Below are 18,715 nucleotides of genomic sequence, written 5' to 3'. Positions count from 1 at the left end.
CAATGGCAAAACAGGTGAATGCAATGTGTCCAGTGTGTTTGAAAAATAATCCTGTAGTCAGGAAGCAGATTCAGTTAGGCAAACTTCAGGTTGGGGTCGAACCGGGAGACTATTGGCAACTAGACTTCTCAGAATTACTGAGGGCTCAAGGGTACAAATATCTGTTAGTGTATGTGTGTACCTTCTCAGGGTGGCCAGAAGCCTTTCCTTGCCGTACCAACCAAGCTAAGGAAGTAGTCAGGACCTTGTTGAAAGAGATTATTCCGAGATTTGGGGTACCATTGGGGCTGTCGTCGGATCGAGGACCTCATTTTATTGCTAACATTGTACAGGAGGTAGCTAGGATGCTCGACATTACCTGGAATCTCCACACTCCTTGGAGACCCCAGTCAAGTAGTCAGGTTGAAAGAATGAATCAGACACTGAAAAATCAAGTGAAGAAAATATGTCAGGAAGCTAAGTTATATTGGCCTCAAGCTTTATCGATAGCCTTGTTAAGAGTCTGAATAAAACCCAGGAAAAGAGTAGGAGTTAGTCCTTTCGAGATTCTATATGGTAAACCGTACCATGCCACCACATTGAAGGGTGATCCACATGTGTTTGGAGATCAGGTGATTTTCAATTATGTTTTATCCCTTCACAGAGTTCTTAGCGCTTTGCGGGGAGCACTGCAGTAGAATCGACCGCTGCCCCTAGAAAACCCTGTACGTGATATCCAACCAGGAGACCAGGTGTACATAAAGAATTGGCAAACTGACCCTCTGAGGGAATCCTGAGATAGACCACATCAGGTGATACTGACTACCTTTACAGCTGTTAAGGTTGCAGGAGTTGACACCTGGATTCATTATACAAGGGTCAAGAAAGCTCTGGTGAAATGGGAAACTCATGTAATATCCCCAACCCAAATGGTGATTTGGGCAAAATCACACTCACAATAATTGTGTTTTTGATTAAAATAAGATGTGTGCCTGTGAATGGATATGTTGTTGTTACAGTCCCTGAGCCGGTTGTGGGAGCAATGGAAGGGATGAACGTGAATCTGACCTGTGTCATTACCGATGACCAGAGAGCTGGAGCTGAGGAGGTAAATGTCTACTGGAAAAAGGGAAATAGTAGCAAGAACATCAGTGCTATCACATTCTGGGATAAGGATGCACAAATTGGCAATACTACGGTAACCCTCAAAAATATGACTATAAGTGATTCTGGCAAGTTCATGTGTTTAGTCAAAATACGAGAGAGCTTTGATTATCAATATTTACAGTTGAGAGTTAGGAATTGGGAAGAGAATAGTATGGAAGTAATGGTTATTCCTTTCTCTGTTACAGTTGACATGTGGAATGGGCCTCCGTTATGAATTAATTGCTCTTTTGTTGCTCAAGATCCGTGTGGATCAATCTATTCAGTCACATGGTGGAAATGGAATGATTCAGGGTTGTGGGATAAACCGAGGGGACAAAGCAACACCTGGTTTGACAATCAAAGAGGAATAGGATGGCTAAATAACACACAACCACGATTGGGGAAGTCAGAATCAGAAGGGAAGTATATCTGTGTAATGGTCTGTGGAATGTACTCTTCATATGGGATTAGGGAAGTCGAAGGGCAAGCACATGCTAGGACAGCCGTTTCTTTGACTAAGGGAAGAGTGTTTAATCAGAGAATTAGGGACATCAGGAATAAAAATAGAACTTTTAGTTTCCTAAGGGGGGAAGGACAAGAGAATTTGATAGTAGGATTAGTTAGAGATTTTGGAATGGTGCAAAATGTAAACTAGAATCACAGCATGTTTACCTTTACCCTGGGCAGCAGGAGAGCCAATTCCTTGGGGAATAATTCCAATTGGAGCCTTGCCCCCGGCAACAAAGAATGTAGTGCAAACCTGTACTAAGGAACACCGAGGTAAAGTTAAAAGGGAAAACAAAACTATCCGAGTTCGAGAATCATGGTCCACACCAGGAAAGAGGGAAGATTGTGTGAAACTGTTAAATTATCAATTTACAGAAATTGGAAGATTTAAAGAGATAGGTTGGTGTTTCTTCGATGTGCTAAAGAAGAAAAGCAGTTTAAAAGCTATACAGTATCATGAAATAGTGTGCCAAGATGTTACTCGGGACAAATCATTAGAAGACGAGTGGGAAACAATATGGGGACCTAGTTTACTAGAAACATATAGCAACTTAGGAAAAGTTAATTGGTGCATTCAATGGACAGGAACAAAGAATCAGACACATACCGGGGTTATAGCCTTGCATACCACCTCGAGACAGGAAAAAGACCAGAAAGAGATACGGAATTGTACTAAGGTGTTTACTTGTGATACCCCCGAAGCGCAGATAGGGCTAGTACCAGTAAGAGTTTTGTTAAAATGGAGATGCGAGTGTCGGGGATATAATCACACCATTACAGAAAACGTTAAAGGAGAAGAACAACAATTTGTTAGCTGTAAAACCACTACCATTAGAAGTCCAGGAAATCTAGTTTGGGTAATGGGACATGGACAATGGACAGCTTGTATGCCAATAGATGGGCCAGTCACTCAGGTCACACTAGGGATACCCACATTATGTCCGTTTTGGAAACAGTCAAAATTAGAAAATAGATTCAAAAGGGCTAGAAGAAACGTAGAAGATAAGGACGAGTGGCATGAGCCAGACAGTGGGGTTAAATTTGGATGGGCCCTAGAATCCTTCTTTGCACCTATTGCAGCTTACCGGAATAGGGACATGATTTACCGACTGATGGGACAAACTGAAAGGCTTGCAGCAGCTACCAAAAAAGGGTTTAAAGATTTAAACTTACAATTGCAAGCTACCACGAGGATGACTCTACAGAATAGGATGGCCCTTGATATGTTACTATTGAAAGAACATGGAGTTTGTGGTTACCTGAATAAGAAAATAGATCATTGTTGCATCCACATCCCAAATGTGACCATTGATGTAGAAAAAGACATTTCACAATTAGAGAATATAGAAGAAAAGACCAAAGAATTAGAAAAAGAAGCAGAACATATTGGATTGGAGCATTATTTGATTCTTTAGGGCTCCAGGTCTCTGATTGGTTATCATCAATAATACAATATGCTTTGATGTTTCTGATTTTGATTCTGATCATTTTTAGAGTGTATAAGTGTGTCATAGGGATGATCAGCCAGGAGCGGATGCGCACCCGACGGCTGGTGAATGCCATGACCCGAACTCCAACAAGACCACCACCCCCGCACAAAAAAATAGACATCCGAATGAAGCTGAAACAAGACCTTGAGCATCCCTGCAAGTCTGAAGATTGAGGAATGCTCAAAAGGGGGGACTTGTTGCAGTAGATTTTAAGTTTTAGAGAGAATATTGTGTATTAGGAGAAGGTATGCTAAGGATCATAACTTAAGTAGGCTTTTTGGCACTCTGTGTGTGAATTAATAGCTTGTGTTGCAAGAAATCATTAAAAAATGCTGGGGAGGTAGAAAATGTTTATGTAAAGAATGTTCTGTTGAAGATTCAATGTAACCGTTAAACAAAAGTAGCTTAGAGATGTCACATAGAGCTAGTTAAACAAAAAGATCAAAGAATGAAGTAATCTTTCTGTTGAAAGATATAAACACTGTGATTCTGTCTGCTCGGGGGGCTCTGACTTTGGACGCGAGTCCTCAGGTCCCCAGGCCCCTCAATAAAGCACCTCATAAAACAACTCCGTTGTTTTGTGTTTCGCTATATCGGCTCGGGCAGCACTCCTGCCCGTGAGCTGCTGGCTGCCTTGCTGAGGGCTCCGAGGTGCCTCTGGATGGGGCTGCTCTGGAGCTGCTGTCGGTTGCGGCGCTGCTGCCGGGTAGCTTGAGCGGGCTGGGGGAGACCCTGAGGGGCTGGGGCACTGGGAGGCCCTGAGCAATTGGGTGTCAGAGGCCATAGGCAGCCCCCCTGGCAGCTGCCTTGTTCCTACCAGAGTTGACTGATCCGGATGGATCCTGGGCACTCTGGAACTAACAGCATCAGTGTCGTTGGAAACCGAAATGCAGGGAGTTCTCAGATCTTTGGGCCTGTAAGCCAAGGCCTGCAATTAAACACAGCATTGGATCCGAGACCTTGGAAAGGGCTTCCAAACTTGGGTGCTAGAAGCGAGAATGTGGGTTTCTATTATAAAGCAGAGACACCTTAAGCTGAGTGGAGGAAAGTTTAGCATTTTGGAGTTGAAGATATAGAAAAAATAAAAGTAGTCACAACGGTAAACCTGATGTTTAGAAGCAGTGCTCTAGGTTTGTGTGTCATAACATTATTGGCTAAGAAAGCTTCCAATGGAGCATGAGACCATGGGATGATATATCGAAGGATTGGGTCAGAAACGTACATATAGTTTTTGGCAGTGTTTTATTGGCCAATAAATCCTTAAAAGGTCTTGTAACCACAAGTCTTGTGACCTTGTGAGCCATGCGGTGGAGATGTGAGCCAAACTCACCCTTCCTCTCCATGTAGAAGATAAGGAAAAGAAATGGCATCATCTAAAAAACTCAGAGGTCTGCTCTGTAACTCATTCCAAACTCCTTCAAATCCCCCAAAGTGTGATTTAGCTACAAACAGATGACAAGGACTCTTCATGCTGGCTCTTGGACTCCAAAGCAGCTGCTTTAGAAACTTTCCCATAACCCTGTGTAGCAATGTGCTAGAAATGTATCATTTGAAGAAACTTTCCCAAGGGACTACTTGAAGAGAGCTTGGTTTGAAGGGTATTGGAGGAGAAAGCCTCCCGGCAGAGGTCTGGGCTTTGGCCTAGCTGTGTCCCTGCTGACTGTGAAGTGTGCCATCTAGCTGCAGGGGTTTCTGGGCTAAAAATATCATCAAGTCACTCGGACTTGCTCTTTTTGGCCTATAAAAGCTGGAGCCACTTTCCGGGCAAATTGGGAGACCTCATCCATGTGTGGATGGAGCACCTAGGATTTTCCCAATTGCTGGCAATGGTTCTCCAGGTCCCCGGTGTCAAACAGGGCTCCCCAGCAACTGCACATCTGCAAGATGAGAAACAATTGTCTTGCTTTGAAAAGACAGGTGGCTGCTAAGGAAGGCAGAAGCCTTCTCTGAAATAGAAAATGTAAATCCCCTGCCTTCAAATGATTCTAATTTAGACATGAAAATGCTCTCAGAGAAAGAGATGGGAATAGGACTGAGCGTGCAGAGCAGGGCAGCGTTTGCTGATGGTCTGAGCCCTCTCTAAAGAGCCGGTCGGGCTTTCTTAGACACCTGGGGCCAGGGATTCCTTCCAAGCTGGGCAACTTTGGGTGGGCTGGGGGCGGCCCCAGGGCAGAAGGCAGCGTGTGCAAGGGCCCTGGCTGGCACGCTGCAGCACGGTCAGCGCGGCGTGCAACGGAAGCCGGTGTCCAAGGGCCCTTTGTGACACGTGGGAAATAGAAGCTTGCCCGGGTGCTTGGAACACCCAACGGCGCAGCACGGGACAGAGCGGTGCCGTGAGGAGCCCCCGCACAGCGCACTCGTTCCCGTCTGAGCCGGAGCTTCTCTGCGGCCTTGTTCCTGCGGCTGAGCTCGAGGCCAGAGCACAGCACTCGGTGACCCGTGGCCTGCCGAGGCTTCTATTCTGCAGCTGCCCTCAAGGGCAGAGGCGTGGGACTTGGTGCCCCAGAAGCTTTGCCAGGCCATCTCTCCTACAAGTAGCTCCAGTCAGTGACATGGAGCGGAGGCCCCCAAGAGTGCCCAAGCTGGCTTGGGTGAAGGAAGAGGAGGAAGAAGGCCCTGGAGCTGCCCCAGCACAGGAGACAGAAGAGGTGGTGCCCCGTTCCAGCCACCGCAGGAGGGTGAGTGGCAGAGCTGGGCCGCAGGGCTGGAGCCTGCAGCCAACTTGGCCCCATGCCATGCCATGCCATCCCCTGGGGACATGCCCACGGACAGGACGGAAGAGGGGCTGGGCAGACACCCCGCAGAGGCCGTTCTCCACGCCCCTGGGGCATCTTGGGGCTCTCCCTGCCTGGGCAGCGCAGGGCTGGCCTGTGTTCTCTGGCCTGTCCTGCAGCCCCTCAGCTCTGCCTGCGCTCTATCTTTTCCAGAAGCAGCCGTGGAGCGCACGTAAGAGCAGGAATCCAGCCGTGGCCGCTTCCGCACCACAGCGCAAGTACCTGAAACCACCCCCGGCTGGGCTGGGCCTGCTGTCCCTGCTCAGCCGAGCACCGTGTGTGGAGCAGTCCGTGCAACATGCCCGGCTTCTTGCCCTTCTCCTACAGCTCGTTCTCAGCTTCATCCAGGGCATTCAGCAGGAAGAGACCAGCAGCACGGGCACTGGGCTCAGAGCTCACTCGCAGCTCCTCGGACGTGAGACCAGTGCCGCCCTGCTGGATTTGCTCCTGGAGAAGGGTGTTTCCAGGCCAGAACAAGTAAGCAGCCTGTGGCCAGGCTTCAATTCCCCCACGAGTGACGTGGCTTCCCAAGCCACACCTGCTGGTCCCTGGGAGCCTTTGAGGCCATGGCAGTGCGCTGGCAAAGGGAAGCACTTCTCTGGGGACGCCAGGAACATCGCTCCCTCTGAGTCTCCCTGTGCCTTCTCCAGGTGCCCGCCATGGTGAGGTACATTCACCGATGGCTCCTAGCCAATGATGCTGACGAGCACAGGCTGGACAAGACCCTGCTTCATCTCACCAAAGCACACCCGGGTGACGTAGTCGTGACGCTCCTGCGTGTGGCCCCGTCCTGTGACAGGTATGGGGTCCACCTGCCCACAGGGCTCAGGGCTCCCCAGCCCATCACCCTGTACCACCTGTGCCAGGTGTCCAGAGAGTTGCAGGGCCATCTGGCTGCTGCCTTTGCCAGCCCTGGCATGTAAACCCCTGAGCCTGCTGCCATGCTCCCCTGCTGCCCCTCAGGGCTCTGTCCCCACCGGCCTGGACTGCCTGGGTGCTGCTGGCGAGGGCCAGTGGGCAGAGGCAAAGCTGGCCGTCAGCCCGGGCCCCTAGGGATGCCCAGGCCACGGTGCTGCGTCTGAGACCCCCCCTGAGACAGAGCTCTAACCCCGCAGAGCTGCCATCACCGTATGGAAGACCATCATGTGCTCTCCCAGGACTGTGGAGCCAGTGCTGCGGATACTCCTGGATGTGCTGGGGAGCTGGCCAGAGCACATCACGCGCACCTCCGATGGGGACAAAACGCGTGTCTTTGCCATGGCTGTGAGTTTCTGCAAGTGGCCTTTGCTGCCTCCATGGCCGCCTCTCCAGCAGCTCTCCATCCTCCTTCCCCCACCGCATCTCCCTGCCTCAAGCGCTGGCCTGAAACCTGGCCCAGGGGCAGCTTCAGGCCCACCAGGCCCCGTGCTCCCCCTGCGTCTCACCGGGCCGCTCCCTGCCACGCTCGGGCCCTGCCACAGGGACGCCTCGGCACTGAGCGCTGTCTCGGGGGGGGGACTTTGTTCTTTGCAGGCAACCCTGGTGGTGTGGAAGATCCTCCAGGAGCCCCGCATCCCACGTGTAGCCAAGTCTTATTTTCCCCGCCTATTTGTGCATCTCCTCTTCCAAGTCTTCTTCAGCGCACAAGAGATGCCAGTGGATGTCGACAACTTCTGGAACCAATGTCAGGAAGAGCACGGCCTTGCCACCAGCCCCAACAGGTGCTCCATCCCAGTCCTGCTGTCCCTGCCACGTGGCCTGGCAAGGAGCCAGTGCTGCCAGCATCACCTGGGCTTTGCTCTGCACACAGGTTTGCAGTGCGCACCCTGAAGTCCCTGCTCTGCCTTCTGCGCTTTGAGCATGTGGTGGTGGCAATGGAACGCAGGTGTGGCTGGGACACGCTGCTCTCTCCTGACACCCACCACTTTGCCGTGGCTCTGCTGGCAAGGTGAGACCCCCTTCACCCCGCTGCCTCTGACATTTGTGCTCTGTGCCCAGGTGCCCCACACAGTCTCTCCCTGTGGTCGTGGGCCAGAGGGCCTTGTCACTGAGGGACGGCCGAGCTCACTGCAAAAGGCTGGCAGAGGCGGGTGCTCACGAGCAACCAACTCCCACATGGCCCAGCTCCCATTGCTGCAAGGCTGGTGGGGGAAGATGAGAACTCTGTGAGGCACTCCTGCCAGAGGCTTGCCCACTGGCTCAGGCTCTTGTTTCTTTTTTCCTCTTGTCAGAGAAATTTGCCATTCAGCCGTACACTTTTCTCTCGGGGTTGCATTCTACCTGCTCAGCCTGCTCGGCCAAGAGATGCCATCCTGGGATTTCCCTGCCCTGGCATTCCTGGTGGAGGTGAGCCTGAAGGCCAGTGCTGCCTCGCTCAGCTGCCTCCCAGCTCTCTGCCCCCTTGTAGCCGCAGCTGCCAGGACGGTGCCCACGCCCTGTGCCGCTGCCTGGGCCCAGCCCTGTGCAATTCTGGGCTCCTGCCGGACAGGTCCCCTCTCACTGTCCTGTGCCTTTCAGGTGCTCGAGTGCCTGGACCTGAGGGAATGCAGTGACAGTCTTCTGGACATCATGTCACAGAACCTGCAGAGCGAGCACAGGGCCAGGCGTTACTTGGCACTCAGAGGCCTCGTAGTGCTGGGCAAGAACCCCTTGATGGTGAGAAGGGGGCAGCGGCTGAAGGCGTGCAAGCTGCGTGGGGCTGGGCAACGCAGTCCCTTGGCCTTGCCTGGGCTACGGGCGCTGGGGCAGCTGCTCCCAGCTCTCCTGCCTCCCGCTTCAGCCGCCCCAGTGCTTGGAGACAGGCCTTTGGCCTCTGGGCCCTGCGGCAGCAGGCTGGTGTTTCACAAACTTGTCTTCCACACAGGCTGAAAAAATGTGGAGCCTGTGTGGAAGTCTTGTGGAGCTCCTGGGGGAAAATGACAGCAACATGGTCAGGATGACCATTCTTCTACTGAGACATTTGCTCCCGGATAATGGTGCCCCGATAGCCACCCCCATCGCCCTGCAGCTGGCTGAGGCGCTCCTGCCACTCTTTGACTGCATAAGGCTCTGTGCCCACAGCCACGGCCACTGGGTGCTGCCGGGACCCTGGGTGCCCTGTGCAGATGCCGGCTCGTGCCCTGGGTGCCTGAAGCAGCTGATGCTGAGGTGTTTTGCCCGTCCTTTCATACAGGATGATAGCCAGGTACAGCTGAGCTCCATGTGTATCTTTCACGAGATGCTGGACTCATTAACGCAAGAGGGAAGAAAGGTCCTGAAGTGCCACGTGTGCCAGAGCCTGCTGCCACTCTACTTCCACTGCCATGATGAGAATCAGTTTGTTGCTGAGGTGAGGACTTGCGGCCGGCTGCTGTCCCCCTGGCAGGGGGCTGGGCTGCCTCCTGCCCTGGCAGCTTGCGGGCTGCAGCCTCCTCCAGGCTGCGGCACAGGGATGCTCCTGTGCCCTGGCCTGTGGGGCCATCTGTGTGTCTCTGCTGCTCTCCAGGCCTCCCGGGAAATGCTGCATTCTTCAGCACGATTCCTCGAGAGGAGGGACCTCCAACACCTGCTACAGGTGGATCGCACATGGAGGTTCGGCGAGAGCCTGGTAAGGACTGCCAAGAATCCCCAGCCTCAGCCTGGAGAAGGCCCCCGAGGGTGTGCTCAGGGTGGGGGGCTGGCAGCTGTGCCCCTGCCCGCTGCTGCACCCAGAGGCCACGCGGGCTCTTCTCCAGGCTGGCGTGGGCCCGAGCTGGGTGCCCATGGGGCCCCGGCCCGGCGGGGCTGCGGGGCGACACCGCGGCTCCCCGGGCAGCAGCCGGCCCTCTGCCCCCTCCCCTCGGGAGCCCGGCAGCAGCGGCTGCTGGCCGCGCCTCAGGGCTCTGCGGGCAGGGGAGGCCGGGGCTGGGCGCAGGCAGTGCTTGGCCGAGGGGCTGAGCCCGCGCCAACCCTTCCCTCCTGCCGCTCTCTCCAGCTGGCAGAGGACAGGAGCAGAGCGGCCGAGCACCTGCGCCGGGCCCTGCGCTACCTGCAGAGCCCACAGGACGCCCTGCGAGAGGAGGCCGTCATCTTCATGAGTAAGCCACTCCCTGGCAGTCCCTCCCTGGCCCCGCCGCGGCTCGGCCCCAGCCCCGCCTGCTGCCCCGGCGGCTCCACCCGGGCCCGGCGCCGTGGAGCCCCGCCCGGCCTCGGCGCCGCTGCCGCCCCTCTGGCAGCCGTGCCCTTGGGCGGCAGCGTGCGGCAAGGGCCCGGGCTGAGCTCTGCCGGGCCAGCAGGCCGTGTGGCCACAGCGCCGGCAGCGCCGCTGGCAGGGAGCTGTGCCGCTGGGGCCGTGACAGGCTCTGTGTTCCCAGGGATGGCCGGGCAGCACCTGAGGGGGCAGCAGCAAGAGCTCCAGCTGATCTGCAGCGGTGAGTCAGGGCAACGGGCTGACAGCAGGGGCTGGCGGGGGAAGCTGCAAGCCCTGCCCCGGCTCTGGAGGGCTCTGCTCCCGTGGCCAGAGCACACTGACATTTCAGGGCTACGTGGGGGATTCCTGGCCAGCAGCTTCGGCCTGATCCCCTGGCTCCCTGCTCCCTCCTAGCCATGGCAAGAGCCCGCTGGGCCGGCCCTTGCAAGGGGCTCTCCTCGGCTCCTCGCAGATGCAGCTTCTGACCGTGCCTCTGTTCCTCTCTCTTGCAGCCCTGGAAGGCCTGACGGAGGACACGAGCAGTGCCGTCTCCGAGCTGGCACTGGAAACACTGCGTGTCCTCCGGGCAATAGAGCGGGGCCCTAATTCCATCATCCGGAGGCTGCAAGATCAGCTGCCCAGGGCACGCAGGACCTGGCCTCGTCTCTTGGGGCTCGGCTGGCTGCACTGCAGGAGCTCTGGGGAGAGCTGATCTAGGAAGGAGGCTCTCTTTGCTGGGGCAACCGGAGCCAGGGGCAATTTTCCTTTTCTTTAAGATTTTTCTTTTCCTCTTTTCCCCTTTTTTTTTCCATTGTAAATAATTCAATATTAGAGTATCTATTATTACATCTATTACTATAGATTATAGATTATTGTAAATAAATAAATGTTAGAGTATATATTATTCTTTTTTGTAGGATAACGTAAATAAATTAATTATAGGAGGTATTATGATACACAGACTGCTAGGAACTTTTCTTTTCTGCCCGGGGTCTGCAGGGCAAGAGGCAAGAAAGGGTGAAAAGGGTGCTTGTGCTCAGCAGCACAGCAGGCTGAGGGGTCCTGAGGCCCTGAAGGGGGCAAAAGGGTGCTTCTGCTCAGCCGGCTGCCCAGGCGTGCAGTGCCGCAGGCAAAATGGCCAGAAGCCCCTTGGCCTTTGGTGGTTCTGCCAAAGCCTTTGTGCTGCCCACAGAAGAGCGGCTGGGCAGGGGCCGGAGCTGCGGGGATCCCTGCCAGAGCGGTGCCTGGAGATGGCCACAAAGGCCCGTGCCAGGCAGGAAGCGCCATCCGTGTCCTCCTGCCCGTGAGCTGCTGGCTGCCTTGCTGAGGGCTCCGAGGTGCCTCTGGATGGGGCTGCTCCGGAGCCGCTGTGTGGCTGTGACGCTGCTGCCGGGCAGCTTGGCCGGGCTGGGGGAGACCCTGAGGGGCTGGGGCACTGGGAGGCCCTGAGCAATTGGGTGTCAGAGGCCATAAGCAGCCCCCCTGGCAGCTGCCTTGTTCCTGCCAGAGTTGACTGATCCGGACAGATCCCGGGCACTCTGGAACTAACAGCATCAGTGTCATTGGAAACCGAAATGCAGGGAGTTCTCAGATCTTTGGGCCTGTAAGCCAAGGCCTGCAATTAAACACAGCATTGGATCCGAGACTTTGGAAAGGGCTTCCAAACTTGGGTGCTAGAAGCGAGAATGTGGGTTTCTATTATAAAGCAGAGACACCTTAAGCTGAGTGGAGGAAAGTTTAGCATTTTGGAGTTGAAGATATAGAAAAAATAAAAGTAGTGACAATGGTAAACACGATGTTTAGAAGCAGTGCTCTAGGTTTGTGTGTCATAACATTATTGGCTAAGAAAGCTTCCAATGGAGCATGAGACCATGGGATGATATATCAAAGGATTGGGTCAGAAACGTACATATAGTTTTTGGCAGTGTTTTATTGGCCAATAAATCCTTAAAAGGTCTTGTAACCACAAGTCTTGTGACCTTGTGAGCCATGCGGTGGAGATGTGAGCCAAACTCACCCTTCCTCTCCATGTAGAAGATAAGGAAAAGAAATGGCATCATCTAAAAAACTCAGAGGTCTGCTCTATAACTCATTCCAAACTCCTTCAAATCCCCCAAAGTGTGATTTAGCTACAAACAGATGACAAGGACTCTTCATGCTGGCTCTTGGACTCCAAAGCAGCTGCTTTAGAAACTTTCCCATAACCCTGTGTAGCAATGTGCTAGAAATGTATCATTTGAAGAAACTTTCCCAAGGGACTACTTGAAGAGAGCTTGGTTTGAAGGGTATTGGAGGAGAAAGCCTCCCGGCAGAGGTCTGGGCTTTGGCCTAGCTGTGTCCCTGCTGACTGTGAAGTGTGCCATCAGCTGCAGGGGTTTCTGGGCTAAAAATATCATCAAGTCACTCGGACTTGCTCTTTTTGGCCTATAAAAGCTGGAGCCACTTTCCGGGCAAATTGGGAGACCTCATCCATGGGTGGATGGACCAGCTAGGATTTTCCCAATTGCTGGCAATGGTTCTCCAGGTCCCCGGTGTCAAACAGGGCTCCCCAGCAACTGCACATCTGCAAGATGAGAAACAATTGTCTTGCTTTGAAAAGACAGGTGGCTGCTCAGGAAGGCAGAAGCCTTCTCTGAAATAGAAAATGTAAATCCCCTGCCTTCAAATGATTCTAATTTAGACATGAAAATGCTCTCAGAGAAAGAGATGGGAATAGGACTGAGCGTGCAGAGCAGGGCAGCGTTTGCTGATGGTCTGAGCCCTCCCTAAAGAGCCGATCGGGCTTTCTTAGACACCTGGGGCCAGGGATTCCTTCCAAGCTAGGCAACTTTGGGTGGGCTGGGGGCGGCCCCAGGGCAGAAGGCAGCGTGTGCAAGGGCCCTGGCTGGCACGCTGCAGCACGGTCAGCGCGGCATGCAACGGAAGCCGGTGTCCAAGGGCCCTTGGTGACACGTGGGAAATAGAAGCTTGCCCGGGTGCTTGGAACACCCAACGGCGCAGCACGGGACAGAGCGGTGCCGTGAGGAGCCCCCGCACAGCGCACTCGTTCCCGTCTGAGCCGGAGCTTCTCTGCGGCCTTGTTCCTGCGGCTGAGCTCGAGGCCAGAGCACAGCACTCGGTGACCCGTGGCCTTCTGAGGCTTCTATTCTGCAGCTGCCCTCAAGGGCAGAGGCGTGGGACTTGGTGCCCCAGAAGCTTTGCCAGGCCATCTCTCCTACAAGTAGCTCCAGTCAGTGACATGGAGCGGAGGCCCCCAAGAGTGCCCAAGCTGGCTTGGGTGGAGGAGGAGGAGGAAGAAGGCCCTGGAGCTGCCCCAGCACAGGAGACAGAAGAGCTGGTGCCGTTCCAGCCACCGCAGGAGGGTGAGTGGCAGAGCTGGGCCGCAGGGCTGGAGCCTGCAGCCAACTTGGCCTGTAGTAGTCAGGGCAAGGCGCCCCGGAAGATCACGTGATGTGACAGAAAGCTAGGAATTCCTTTCCCCCCAACCCCCTGAGATTTGAGATAAGCCAAAGAATGTAACCCTCCCAGTTCCAGTAACTTTCCACTAACCCCAGTAATTTTCCTCTCCTTACTAACCATAGAAGGTAATGCAAGACCCCTAGGTGACGTAGTGCAGACCCACAAATCTATATAACCCCATGAGATGAGATAATAAAGGCGTTTGACCATCCATCACATTGATGTCGCGTATGTCACTGATCCGAGTGGTCCTGGGCAGGTTTGGACCACCGTGCTGCTCCATAGAACCAGGTCACCTTGCCTTGCAACAGAAGGCAACAAATCTTCTTGCTACATGACCTGACATCCTTAAACAGTTCACCCTCATTCCATAGGTGATACACCCTCTTTTTTCCCCTTAGTTTCTTCAATAGCTCCTTGCCCATCCAGGCTGGTTGTCTTCCCTGTCAGCTTGTCTTTTCCACACACAGGGCCAGTCTGTTCCTGTGCCTTCCAGACTTCTTTCTTGAAGTCTGTCCATCCTTCCTGGACTCCTTTGTTTTTAAGGGCTGTTGCCCAGGGAACTCGCCAAATCAGTCTCTTGAACAGGCCAAATCTGCCCTCCAGAAGTCCACAGTAGAAGTTTTGTTGAAGCCCCTCCTCATTTCACCAAATATTGGGAACTCTATTTCACAGTCACTGTACACCAGACAGTGGTGAACAGATGAAGTTCATTTAGTCATTAGGGAATTTGCTGGTGATATCCAGTACCTGGAGCCCAGGGAGGCAGCAGACTGCCCTGTGGAATGGATCCAGTTGGCACCCAGGGCTCTCAGTTCCCCTTAGAAGGGAGTCACCTACTACCACTTACCCTTCTTTTCTCCTCAATATTTGAGGCTGTGATCTGTCTGACAGACCAAATACAGCTGGGAGACTCTCCAGACAGAATCTTTTCTTGGGTGTCATCTGCCTGACCCTCTGGAGACAGAGCCTCATACCTGTCCTGTCATGATACCGGGGTAGGTGATGGAGGTCAGGATGGAATTTTATTCCCTCCCCAGCAGAGATCCATTTCCATTCCCCACTGTCTCCTCGGTCTCCTCCTTCTGCCTGATCCCAAGGAGGGCAGGGCTCCTCTGGCTCCTGCTGAGCTTCTCTCAGGGTTGGACGGGTGTAACTCCAGTAACTCCACCTGTTTATTTCAGTTTCACTCTCCCTGATGCTCCTCAGCCTTTCCACTTCTTCCTTAAGCTCTGCCACTGGACAGAGCAGACCATGCATCTGCTCACACCACACGCAGGTGTCTTTTGTACTGTCCTCTGATATTAGCACCAGGCTCAGACCCTCCCTGCAGCCAGGGGCCTGGACAGCTGTGTCCTTCCTGGGGGTTTCTCTTTGAGTTAGTACAATCCTGCTGGCTGCAACTGCAGCAATGGCTTTTCATGATTTGTAAACCATAGCTGGGAACCGAAAGAAAGAAAGAAAGAAAGAAAGAAAGAAAGAAAGAAAGAAAGAAAGAAAGAAAGAAAGAAAGAAAGAAAAGAAAGAAAGAAAAAAAAAAAAGGCAAGCACCTCACAACCAGCAAAAAGACACAACCCACTACACATGGAGGATTGGTGCTTTCTGCTTAGCCTGCTTGTGCCAACTACCATGCAAAACCTGAAAAAACGCTGGGCCAAAACTGCTGGGCCAAAACTGCCATGGCAAGCCCCTGTTTGCTGCGTGCCAGGTCACTTGCACTCCCCAAAGCCATTTTAAATTGCCTGCAAAGCACCAGGAGATCGACCCTTGCCCACCCGAATGGCTGGCGAGAGGGTCCTTTAGTGCCCTGGGCTTCTTGGTTTTCCACTGTTCTCGATCTCCTTACCCAGTGTCTGACTTCCATACAAGCTCTGTGTGTTAAAAGAAAATCCTACGACCTTCTCTAGCTACTTCCCTGGGCCGTTTATTTTCATTTTTCTCACTCTCATGCCTCAGCCTGAACCCCAGGTGATCCATTTTCCCATCAGAAGCAACTAGGTGTCCCCAAAGTAAACTTCAGCCTGGCTTTGGTTTTGTGGGGTTTTTTTCCAATTACATCTGTTTTCATGCTAGTTTGTGTCCTAGACTGTCACCTGGACTTTTTGTTCTTCCTTATTTCCAGTCTTAGATATGGCTGTAACTCCAAGGCTACTGTCCTGCAGTCAGAGCAGCTTTTGAGATCTCAGAGCAGAGAGGACTTTTTTATGAGAGGAGATAGTGCAGGATCCTTTCCCTCTCAGGACATTCTACTGCCATGCACTGGGATGGGAGCTGAAAGGCTCTGGATCATGAAAAGGTCTCGCCAGAAGTTTGCTGTCTCCCTCCTGCCTAACAAAGTCCCTTCCCCTTTCAGAGCCTCTGTTTTCATGTGTATAAAACCTTGAATGTCACTCTGAAGGGGTGTGGTACCTGAATTCATCAATTTCCTTTGGAAGTGCTCTGGGGTGCTCTTGTGAAAGGCAGAGTAGGGAAGAGGGCAGGTCCAAAATGGAAGGAAAAAGAGTGATGCTTGTGAAAAATCCCGGTTACTTTTTAAAAATTTTTTAAAAGTTTAACAGTAATAAAAATAGTAATAAAAATTAGATTAATAAGAATTTGGACAATCAGAGTTAGGACAATAAAGGACCAATAAAAAAGCAAAGCATTAGAGACATCTGGGTGCTCTTCTCTGCCACAGAACACACTTTGCTAGCAAAGGATTAACTCTTAAAAGCAATGGCTTGTTGCATATCCATATGTCTCATAAATGATGCAAACATTCTTTTCAAACAAAGGGTGTTTTCTGGTTATTGTCAACTTCTTCCTTCATCTTGTAAATCAATCATCTTGGTCCCTCAAAGTCTGGTTCTCCCCAGTAAGGAGGCAATCATTCTTCTCTTGGAATTTTTTGGTGTCTTGTTGCTGTTATCTCTCCTTGAGCTAGTTAGAAAAAGCATCTTATATCACATAAATTCTTTAGCCTAAAACTATATTCACCACACTACTTAAAAAGATTAGTATAGCAGTACAAAAAAAGGATTAATACAACATAACTTTCCAACATCAATACATATAGTATTTATTTTAATATTTGCAAAGAGCCATATAATATGCATTTTTCACAGTGCTGGTAACACGTAGCTGCAACCCAGCTTTGTCTTCCCTTCCCAGGGAAGTCCTGTTCCATGATCTTTATCTGCCTCCCCCAGCAGCTCAGTGGTAGGAAAAGCCACCTGAAGTGGCTGGTGGATTCTCTCTTGGTTTTGGCAGAGGCTCTGAGCCAGGAGGTTCTCTTGAGGGATACTGGCTTTGGAAACCTCTCCTGAGCTTGCAGGTGTTGAGTAAAGCTACCTGCTTGGGCCAGTGAAAAACAAGATATGCTCTAATCCATCTGGGACCCCCATGGCTTGGGGTCAGCCTTTGCTGAGGAGCTGCTTCTTGTGAGAAAATGCCTCTCCCTTTTCATAGGTTTAGAAAGGTTTAATAAACCTTATCAAAAATACAAGAGAAGACTGAATAGAGAAAATGTTATGGCCCTGGGAGCAAAGGATTCTCTCCACCATGTGCTCACCCACACAATGGAGGTTTGGCCTTTTAACCCTTTAGCCCCTCCCAAAATTCTGTCCGTTGACTCCTTCTTCAGTGTCCAGTGGTGGAGTTTACTTCCTCAAATCTTAAATTGGAAGTCAGATGTCGCTGTAGTGACAAGCTGGCCCTCCCAAATATCCCAACCCTGGCCGTGCCTTGATAACAACTCAGGTGGTAAAAAAAAATTTTCTTAACCTGTAGACATGATATTTGTCTGTTAATTGTGAGAGTCCATCACTGTGGCACTCACTTTCTCTGAACAGAGAGACATAATTCTCTCTCTCAGGGTTTTTTTTCTGGAGAAGCACAGAGAGAAGAAAGAGAAAACAATTCTTACCTCTGCTTGCTGCTGCTGCTCTTGTTTTGTACATGTGGAATGTGTTAGGAAGATTGTTTACCTGAAGTGATTTGTCAGTTGGATTCTGCTGAGTATTGTTTGGTTTCCTTGGCCAATTGGAAAAAGCTGTGTCCTGGCTGTCTGGAGACAGTCACAAGTTTTCTTTAGTATTCATTAGTATTCATTGTCATATAGTATGTATCTTTAATATAGTATAGTATAATGTAATAGAATATAGTTTAATAGAGCAATTGTTCAGCATTCTGAATCAATGGAGTCAGTCAGGTGCCAGTCATTCCCTGCCTTGGAGCACCCTGCTTTTCGGTAAATCATCGCATTACTCATCTGTCCCACTGCTGCTCCTCCCCAAGTGCTTTGCTCTCCTGCACTCACACTTCTATCTCCAAATATGTGGCTTCTTCAACCATCTGCTGGCTTTGTCTCTCCTGTGGCTGCAGGCAGCGTCGATTCCTGGAGATGCAGAGAGAGCTGTGGCTGGAAAGATTAACGGATGACAGAGAAATATGGAAGAAGGGCTCTAATGAGGCTCGCGCTGCCCTCCTGAGGCTCCCAGAGATGATAGCAAAGTTGCACCAAGACCCCCTGCTGTTCTCTGATGATCTTTTTTTCATTGAGCCAATGGTAAGTGATAGCTGAGAACCCCATTTTCCTCCTCTTCTTCCTCCTCCTCCTCCTCCTCCTCTTTCTCCTCCCACCCACTCTAGCCCCGGATGCGGTCACTGGGCAGTTCCTCAGCTGGCTCAATGTGCTGGGAGGGAGGACATCAACTTTCTGGTGCACCTGCAGAGCTCGCCTAAAAATGCCAGAATGCTAAAAGCATTTCTGCCCTGGAGGCTCAAGGCAGGCCTGGGAGCCTGACAAAGCCAGGCTCTGCTGCCAGGGCTCGAGCTCAAGGGCACTCCGTACGTGTCCTTGCAGTGTCCACAGAGAGCGGTTATTGTAGGTAGGGGCTCCCCCGACACGTGGTGCATGGGCTTCAGCAGAAGGTGTTGGAACACGGCCAGGTCACATTCTGACCTGAAGCTTGCAATGCTTTGCTGGGAAAATGAGGCCAAATTCAGCCCAAGGTTAATCATAGAAATGCCAATCCCCTCCTGGAACCACACCTTGCACTATTTCTGAGTGTCCCTTCCAGTGTCCTCTGTGAGCTTGGACACAAGGGTGGAAGGTTTAAATGGGCCTTTGGAGTTCTCCTGCACACAGGGACAGAAAACCTTTTCCTTTTCTGTTTGTGCAAGCAAACCACCACGTCCTCCCATCAACCAGATCCCTGATTCTGAGTACTGGCATTGTGAGAGACGATGAATG

At 51.9% G+C, this 18,715-nt stretch overlaps 1 protein-coding gene across 1 annotated transcript; it reads left to right on the top strand.

Annotated features, from left to right (window-relative positions):
- Positions 1–1,061: 1,061 nt before the first annotated feature.
- LOC311166136 (uncharacterized protein) lies at positions 1,062–10,978 on the top strand (the record flags this gene model as incomplete). Its single annotated transcript, XM_084227614.1, has 6 exons — positions 1,062–1,087; positions 3,127–3,282; positions 3,654–3,739; positions 9,700–9,930; positions 10,207–10,263; positions 10,535–10,978. 6 exons carry the CDS (start codon positions 1,062–1,064, stop codon positions 10,732–10,734), a joined length of 756 nt encoding a protein of 251 aa, XP_084083740.1. The 3' UTR covers positions 10,735–10,978.
- Positions 10,979–18,715: the final 7,737 nt, after the last annotated feature.

This window comes from Fringilla coelebs (assembly GCF_963513975.1).
Source record: "Fringilla coelebs genome assembly, contig: SCAFFOLD_43, whole genome shotgun sequence".
Taxonomy (NCBI): Eukaryota; Metazoa; Chordata; class Aves; order Passeriformes; family Fringillidae; genus Fringilla; species Fringilla coelebs.
The sequence above is the reverse complement of the archived record's forward strand: the minus strand, read 5'-3'. Positions and strand labels throughout refer to the sequence as shown.